This window comes from Dendrobates tinctorius, unplaced genomic scaffold (assembly GCF_039654945.1).
Source record: "Dendrobates tinctorius isolate UK_male_01 unplaced genomic scaffold, ASM3965494v1 ptg000016l, whole genome shotgun sequence".
Lineage (NCBI taxonomy): Eukaryota > Metazoa > Chordata > Amphibia > Anura > Dendrobatidae > Dendrobates > Dendrobates tinctorius.
In genome coordinates, this window is record NW_027361684.1 from 45,987,501 (window position 1) to 45,996,987 (window position 9,487).

Sequence of the window (9,487 nt, forward strand, 5' to 3'; positions counted from 1 at the left end):
TACTTCCTGTCCATTCAGGAAGTGTTTACAGCAGGGTGCACAACATTTTTTCGGTTCAAGGACCACATTGGCATATTAAACCAATATCAATGCCTACAAAAATTTTTTAAATGGTACTTACATGAATACATCATCAGAACCAACATCATTACATCAATACATCAACAAAACCAAGTTTTGAGTATTTGAAGTGGCTTTTTGTAGATAATCTGCTCAGCTTCTGCTACAAAAAATCAGTTTGCATACTCGCTAACTTAAACTGAGTTTTTGGAGCCGAAACTCCCCAAAGCCTCCTCTTACTCTCAAATTACGTTTTAACATAGCTGTGAAGCACATTATGGTTTGCTATATGTGTAAAAGATTAGAACCACCCACAGCACATGAGCGGGGTGTCATAACCACAGTCAGTATATGAATGTAGCATCAGTACCACAATCAGTATATGAATGCAGCATCAGAAACACCATCAAAACATGAATGCAGTGCCAAAACCACTGTCAGGAACACCGCACTGCACTTGCTCACTGAGCCAGTGCGCGTGTCCTGAGTACAAAAACTGTGCACAAAGATACCTGCGGAGCGGGGCAGCAGTGGTGACGCTGCATGCTCCAGGCTTACAGGATCTGAAGCACATCACTGCTGGGGGCATGACCTTAGCGCCACAGAGCTAGGAGCTGCAGGGAAACTCCTAGAAAGGTAACTACTGGACAATGTTACCAAGGGGCATAGAGACAGAAACCAGATCAAGCCGAGGTCAAAGCACGAGATCGCATGACAGTACCAAATGGTTAGACAGAATGGATAGTCAGGACGTAGCAATAGATCAGAAAACCAGAACGGCAATTGACGGTACAATAGGGATAAACTGTAACGGAGTAACGATAGCCAAGCCAGGAGATCAGAACCGGAAAAGACAATAGTACCAAAACGAGAGACGGAGTACAGAGTGAGGGGACAGACCGTGTCATACACGGGAAGCAAACAAGCAATACAATCTTTGTACAAGCACACCAGGGGCATCAGACACACAGCCAGAATAACAGTATAGCTGACAGAGAACCCTGGTAAAGCGTGAGTATAAATACCCCTCCCAGATCCAGAAAGAGGCCACGTACACTTAACCCTGTGAGTGCAGAACAAGAACGCTGTTCAAACCATGACAACCACCTTTAGTACATGAATGCAGCACCAGAACCACTGTCAGTACATAAATACAGTGCCTGAACCACTGTCAGTACATGAATGCAGTGCCAGAAACACCATCAGTACATGTATACAGCACCAAGCTTAATACAGTGATCAATTGCAATGTCAGGTCAACCCTATATACAATTGTATTGCATGAACCTACAACTATTAGTGTGTCCTTAGCAATGGTAAAGTGATCCATAAACACAAGAGATCCATAAACACAATATCCCAATTCATTTAAAGGAATAAAGAGGCATAAACATGAAAAAGTTAAAATTTCAAATATTTTATTGAATATTATAGTTAAAAATTATTTACCAAAAAGGTTTTTAAACAGAAAGGGTATTTCATTAAAAAGTAGCAGAAAGACAAATAGATAATAGGCTATGGACTTTAGCAGCACTCAGAAACCTCTAAAATAGCGATGTGGGCATGATCATTTAGAAAAAATATGCTCATGAGAAATGCAAATTGCATTGAGAATAAATAAATGAATGGACCTGACATCTAATGGTACATACTGTATAATATTAGGGTCACGTGACCAAGATAATTTTGAGCACATTAGGAAGTCCTAAAAAAAAAAGAGTTATAACAAAGTGCCATGTGCTAGAGATCCATTTTGCATGAATTGTAATCCACTGGAATGAATGTAAGCCATGTGGCTAGAAAACTGCTAAGTAAACATGTGAGGCAAAGTTTACTTACATTAATGAAGATGCAGTTTATTGTGTGCTCTTGCTACAACCCCAGCAAGGGCACAGCAAGGGGCCCCTTTCCATTATATTCCACCCATACAGTACCCTCTCCATAATATTTCCCACACAGCCCCTCTCCATAAATATTTCCCCTACACTGCCCATCTCCATAATATCCCCCCACACTGCCACTCTCCAAAATATCCCCCACCATACTGCCACTCTTCATAATGTCTCCGTGTCTCCGCACACAGCCCCTTCCCATAATATTCCCCCAGACTGTATCTTTCCAAATTATCCTAAACTGCCAATTTCCATATCTTCACCACATTGCCTCTCTACATGAAGTCCCCCACACGCCAATGCCTCTTGCTATATTATGCTCACTTTCACAATCCCCCCATTGACCCACAATGTACCCTAACCCACTCCTCCCTTGGCCCCTTCATCTTAAATGATAGCACATTTAATCTTTAGTTCCTCCACGGAGCACTTACCAGCTTACCGGTGCCTACCATGTCTACTGCCTCTACAGCACCGGCGCCAGCAGGCATGTGATGAGGTCAGCGATGTGATAGCCTCATCACATGTTGCATGTTGAGGCCGGGGCTGATGATTGCTCCAGGTTCCTGGGGGGCGGCAAGAAACCCTTTGACTGACCATATGCAACCCGCGGGCCATATGTTGTGCACATTTCCTGGTTTACTGCAAAGCTCCATATTACCATGGGAAGGATTACAATGACAGGTAACACCTCTCTACAGGCAGCTGATAACACAGGATCCACTGTCACAATAGGCTATGTCACAGCTGACCCTACTCCTCCTCACTCCACAATGGCCATTGCACATGCTCAGTAGATGCTTTAATACAAATATAGGGTCGGAGTCTGACTATTGCAGCTATGTACACACGTTGTTTCCTGAAACAAAAGGAATCTTAAAAAAAAGCCCCAGTGGGCAGTGTGAAAATTACAAGATTTCTATTTTTTATTTTTAATGCAGTTAGCGATACGTAAAAAAAAGGCCAAAACATTAATGCACGAAAAGCTGATTTGATTCATAGGCCATTTTCTAATACTAGCTTCTTTTTAATACACAACCTTTGACTGCTCCAAGCATTTGCAGTATGATAATGGGTTTTCAGCTGTGTGGCTATCTAGCTAGAACAACGTTTTTATAGCGCTTTTTCTTAAAGGCAGCTGTCCTACATTATATTATATACTGTACCTATATGTATGACCTACTACATTGAGGCTCTTTTAAGCTGAAAGATCGGCTTTACACATTATTGAAGGTTGCTCACTGAGGAAACTCTATGGGATGGACTCAACAACAGTCAGAGCTGAGCTTGGTTGGGTTAAGCTTAGATCGCTGCTGTTAACCCTTTAAGTGCTGCTGTCTTTCTCTGCAGCACTTAAAGGGTGTGTAGTCTCAGAGACACATCATTTTGTGTGCCCATTACCCCTCACCACTCCCAATCATGGGTTAACATGGCAGCCAGTGGCCTGATGGAGTGGTTACCAAGTTGATGAGGATAAGGTAACATCACGTTGGATAAGGCTTTTTAGGATATGTAATTGTTAGCATATCTATGCAGCAGACCTTCTTTGAAATAAAAAAAAAACCTAAAAATTTAATTTTGCCCTCTTCTATATTCCCTATTAAAAAAGACAATAACAAATAAATATATTCACTATTATTTTGTTGCAAAAGTACAATCTATCACAGTATAACATTATTTGCAGTGGCTTGTAAAAGTTTGGTCACCCCTGGTCAAAATTACTGCTATTGTGAACAGTTAAGCAAGTTGAAGACAAAATTAACTCTAAAAGGGCTAAAGCTAAAGATGGCACATTTCCTCTGCATTTTAGGCAAAACTATATATATATATATATATATATATATATATATATATATATATATACACACACACATGTGGCCAAAAGTATTGACACCCCTGCAATTCCGTCGAATAATACTCAGTTTCTTCCTGAAAATGATTGCAAACACAAATTCTTTGGTATTATTATCTTTAATTTGTCTTAAATGAAAAAAACACAAAAAGAATTGTCCTAAAGCCAAATTGGATATAATTCCACACCAAACATAAAAAAAGAGGGTGGACAAAAGTATTGGCACTATTCGAAAAATCATGTGATGCTTCTCTAATTTGTGTAATTAACAGCACCTGTAACTTACCTGTGGCACCTAACAGGTGTTGTCAATAACTAAATCACACTTGCAGCCAGTTGACATGGATTAAAGTTGACTCAACCTCTGTCCTGTGTCCTTGTGTGTATCACATTGAGCATGGAGAAAAGAAAGAAGACCAAAGAACTGTCTGAGGACTTGACAAACCAAATTGTGAGGAAGCATGAGCAATCTCAAGGCTACAAGTCCATCTCCAAAGATCTGATTGTTCCTGTGTCTACCGTGTGCAGTGTCATCAAGAAGGTTAAAGCCCATGGCACTGTGGCTAACCTCCCTAGATGTGGACGGAAAAGAAAAAATGACAAGAGATTTCAACGCAAGATTGTGCAGATGTTGGACAAAGAACCTCGACTAACATCCAAACAAGTTCAAGCTGCCTTGCAGTCCGAGGGTACAACAGTGTCAACCCGTACATCCATCGGCATCTGAATGAAAAGGGACTGTATGGTAGGAGACCCAGGAAGACCCCACTTCTTACCCCGAGACATAAAAAAGCCAGGCTGGAGTTTGCCAAAACTTACCTGAAAAAGCCTAAAACGTTTTGGAGGAATGTTCTCTGGTCAGATGAGACAAAAGTAGAGCTTTTTGGGCAAAGGCATCAACATAGAGTTTACAGGAGAAAAAAAGAGGCAGTCAAAGAAAAAAACACGGTCCCTACAGTCAAACATGGTGGAGGTTCCCTGATGTTTTTGAGTTGCTTTGCTGCCTCTGGCACTGGACTGCTTGACCGTGTGCATGGCATTATGAAGTCAGAAGACTACCAACAAATTTTGCAGCATAATGTAGGGCCCAGTGTGAGAAAGCTGGGTCTCCCTCAGAGGTCATGGGTTTTCCAGCAGGACAATGACCCAAAATACACTTCAAAAAGCACTAGAAAATGGTTTGAGAGAAAGCACTGGAGACTTCTAAGGTGGCCAGCAATGAGTCCAGACCTGAATCCCATAGAATATCTGTGGAGAGATCTAAAAATGGCAGTTTGGAGACGGCACCCTTCAAATATCAGGGACCTGGAGCAGTTTGCTAAAGAAGAATGGTCTAAAATTCCAGCAGAGCATTGTAAGAAACTCATTGATGGTTACCGGAAGCTGTTGGTCGCAGTTATTTTGGCTAAAAGTTGTGCAACCAAGTATTAGGCTGAGGGTGCCAATACTTTTGTCTGGCCCATTTTTGGAGTTTTGTGTGAAATGATCAATGTTTTGCTTTTTGCTTCATTCTCTTTTGTGTTTTTTCATTTAAGACAAATTAAATGAAGATAATAATACCAAAGAATTTGAGTTTGCAATCATTTTCAGGAAGAAACTGAATATTATCTGACAGAATTGCAGGGGTGTCAATACTTTTGGCCACAACTGTATATATATATATATATATATATATATATATAAATAGACATTATTTACATTTTATAAATTACAAAAAGGAAGATGGGCTGATTCAAAAGTTTGGGCAACCTTAGAGATTTGTGTGCTCAATTAATTTTGACCAAAGTTTCAGACTTTACTTAGCCTGTTTTGGTTATGGCTTGTTCACTATCACCATTAGGAAAGGGTCAGGTGATGCAAATTTCCCAACTTTAAGAAAACCCAGCCTCCTCTAACCTTGTTCCAAAAAAACAGCAGCCATCGGTTCTTCTTAGCAGCTGTCTAGCACTCTGAAAATGAAAATGGTGGAGGCCCACAAAGCAGGAGAAGGCTATAAGAAGATATCAATGCATTTCCAAGTTGCCCTTTCCTCAGTTCAAAATTAATTAAGAAATGGCAGTTAGCAGGAAGAGTGGAGGTCAAGCTAAGGTCTGTAACAGTGGAGGTCAAGCTAAGATCTGTAAGACCAAGCAAAATTTCAGTGAGAGCTGCTCGTAGGATCGTAGAGAGGCAAATCAGAACCCATGCTTAACTGCAAAAAAAATTGGCTAAAGTTTTAGCAGACTCTGGAGTTGTGGTACATTGTTCTATGCTTCAGAGACACCTGCGCAAATTGCACAAATATGATCTTCATGGAAGAGTCATCTGAAGTAAACCTCTCCTATGTACTCTCCAAAGAATTCAGCATCAGAAGTATGCAAAAGAACATCTAAACAAGCCTGATGCATTTTGGAAACAAGTCCTGTGGGTCGATGAAGATAAAATAAAACTCTTTGGCCACAATGATTAAAGGTACGTGTGGAGAAAAAAGGGTACAGAATTTCAAGAAAAGAATATCCTCACCAACCATTAAGCATGGGGGTGGATCAATCATGCTTTGGGGTTGTGTTGCAGCCAATGGCATGAGGAACCTTTCATGGGTAGAGGTAAGAATGGATTCAATGAAATTTCAACAAATTCTTGATGCAAACATAACACCATCTGTAAAAAAGCTGAAGTTGAAAACAGGATGGCTTCTACAAATGGAAAGTCATCCTAAAGACACAGAGAATCAATTATAGACTACCTCAAAAGGCGCAAGCGGAAGGTTTTACAATGGCCCTCACAGTCCCCCCTGATCTCCTGATCTGAGCATCATTGAAAATCTGTGGATAGACCTCAAAAGAACAGTGCATACAAGATGACCCATGAATCTCACAGAACTGAAAGAATTTTCCAGGAAAGAATGGATGAAAATCCCTAGTAGCACTTTCAAAAGGGGGTGCTACTAGGTACTAACCATGCAGGGTGCGTAAATTTTGTCATCAGACAATTTTCCTTTCTGGAATTTTTAAAATGTGAAAGATGAAAAGATTTTTTTTGGCCTAAAATGCAAAGAAAATGTGTAATTTTTAAGAGATCATTTCATCGTCAACTTGCTTAACTGTTCACAATAACAGTAATTTTGACAAGGGGTGCCCAAACTTTTACATGCCACTGTAACAGTAAATGCTACAAAGGAAAGGCAAAAATTAAATTGAAATGCCAAAATTTAAAAAAACAACTTGTCTGTGGCTGGAAAGGGTTAATGAAAATGAGTGAAGCTGATCTGGGTGAAACTGGCTAAATTCAGATGTTAAAATGCTCAGCTTAGAAGTCAGGTATTGTCTTTAGTACCGTTTTGTATTTGACATAACATTAAAAAATTGCCATTTTTCCTTTCTGTAAGTGAATTCATATTTCCGAGTAATAAGCCACCTGAAGAATAATCCCAAACCTTTCCTTTATTTACAGCAATGCTTCCAATACAGGAATAAAACAGAAACTGAGCAGGACCCATCCAACCAGGTAATGGCACAGTCATCGGGTTATTGCATGGTGTGTACGGCCATGACTACCAATGGAAATGGTTGCTATTTGAAAGGTCTAACAAGAATTGGCAAATGTAAATGCATAATTTTGGCCTTTGCAATGTCCAAGATGCCCAAAGCTGATTGCATAAACAGTGATACCTGTTGTGCCTCTTTCACGACGTGTTTGAGATTCAAATTCATGATTTCACATCATTCGATTTGATAAATATTCCAAATTACTCTCTCATGCGCAGTGAAGTCTTGCTACTCCCAATGCAAGGATGTCCATTAATGTCTGCAGCAATAACATTCATCTTTTTTGTAAGTCTCATTATTGCAGCACGGTGGCTCAGTGGTTAGCTGAGTTAGATGTTGTCCTGGATTCGAATCCCACCAAGGACAACATCTGCAAGGAGTTTGTATGCTCTCCCCGTGTTTGCGTGGGTTTCCTCCGGGTACTCCGGTTTCCTCCCACACTCCAAAGACGTACTGATAGGGAATATAGATTGTGAGCCCCGTCGGCGACAGTGATGAAAATGTGTGCAAACTGTAAAGCGCTGCGGAATATGTTAGCGCTATATAAAAATAAAGATTATTAAAAATAAAGATTATTGCTGCAGTCCAAGTGATATCCAGCCTCAGATATCACCAATAGAAAGTGTCTTTATTAATAAGAAATCAATGATGTAAAAATACTTTTAGACATACTGTATATATTTTCTATGTCTTTTACTACTGATACTTTTATTTTCTGTTTAGAGAATCGCCGACATACAACTCCTGTTTCCATGGCATATATTTAATTACGGGTGAAGGACGCTGGGTGCATTCGGAGAAGACACAGGGTTTCCTCTTTACCATCTGCAGCTTTCTGATTGAAGCACACACAAATGAGGATTTGGGAGTGAGGATGAAAAATAAGTTTAAAAAATAATCATGAAATGATAAATTGGAAAAATGACACATATTTGTATGGCTGATATTCACAGGTCAGTGTTTCCCTTCCTAACGTCACACTGGCAGCACACCCATCATGTTCCTTGGGGTTACTCACATTCCTTTTTGTAAACCACTTGTCTGTTTTAAAAATGGAGCCATGCCCAACTGTGGTCCAGTTGGGAACCATGATCTCTTATTCAAGTCAATGGCAATTACGTAGAGATTCTTAGGAATTTTCTTCTTCGGCATCCTACCATTTTTTAACATGGATAACAAAACCTAACACACTAAAATCTAATGGATAAAAAAACTAACACATTTTTGTGAATACTAAACTTTCAGTAAATATTCAGTAACTGATGGTGACTCACTGACCAAATAACTGTCAGGTGTCAGTGGCAGGGACGCTGGTTCTCTGATGATAACCCTGAAAGTCTATAGATTTCTATGATCTACATTGATTATAATGTACATTGTATACACTGCTTTATCTCATATTTCATTTTACCTTTATTCACATCCATTGAAAATGCAATAAATAACTTTTTACTGTATGTCCAGACTTTTTCTGATCTGCAGACTGTTTTACTTCTGCTCCTACAGTCATGGCCAAAAGTATTGACACCCCTGCAATTCTGTCAGATAATATTCAGTTTCTTCCTGAAAATGATTGCAAACACAAATTCTTTGGTATTATTATCTTCATTTAATTTGTCTTAAATGAAAAAACACAAAAGAGAATGAAGTAAAAAGCAAAACATTGATCATTTCACACAAAACTCCAAAAATGGGCCGGACAAAAGTATTGGCACCCTCAGCCTAATACTTGGTTGCACAACCTTTAGCCAAAATAACTGCGACCAACTGCTTCCGGTAACCATCAATGAGTTTCTTACAATGCTCTGCTGGAATTTTAGACCATTCTTCTTTGGCAAACTACTCCAGGTCCCTGATATTTGAAGGGTGCCTTCTCCAAACTGCCATTTTTAGATCTCTCCACAGGTGTTCTATGGGATTCAGGTCTGGACTCATTGCAGGCCACCTTAGAAGTCTCCAGTGCTTTCTCTCAAACCATTTTCTAGTGCTTTTTGAAGTGTGTTTTGGGTTATTGTCCTGCTGGAAGACCCATGACCTCTGAGGTAGACCCAGCTTTCTCACACTGGGCCCTATATTATGCTGCAAAATTTGTTAGTAGTCTTCTGACTTCATAATGCCAAGCACACAGTCAAGCAGTCCAGTGCCAGAGGCATCAA

The 9,487-nt window shown here is 39.8% G+C and overlaps 1 protein-coding gene across 1 annotated transcript in view; it reads left to right on the forward strand.

Moving 5' to 3' along the window:
- The window catches only part of LOC141080527 (caspase-1-A-like), a 27,334-nt gene extending 18,546 nt beyond the window's left edge, over positions 1-8,788 (forward strand). Inside the window, exons 3-4 of the mRNA XM_073565785.1 lie at positions 7,237-7,290; positions 8,055-8,788. Coding sequence (XP_073421886.1) covers positions 7,237-7,259 — 23 coding nt within the window. The 3' untranslated portion in view covers positions 7,260-7,290; positions 8,055-8,788. The remainder of the gene's footprint in view (positions 1-7,236; positions 7,291-8,054) is intronic.
- Positions 8,789-9,487: the final 699 nt, after the last annotated feature.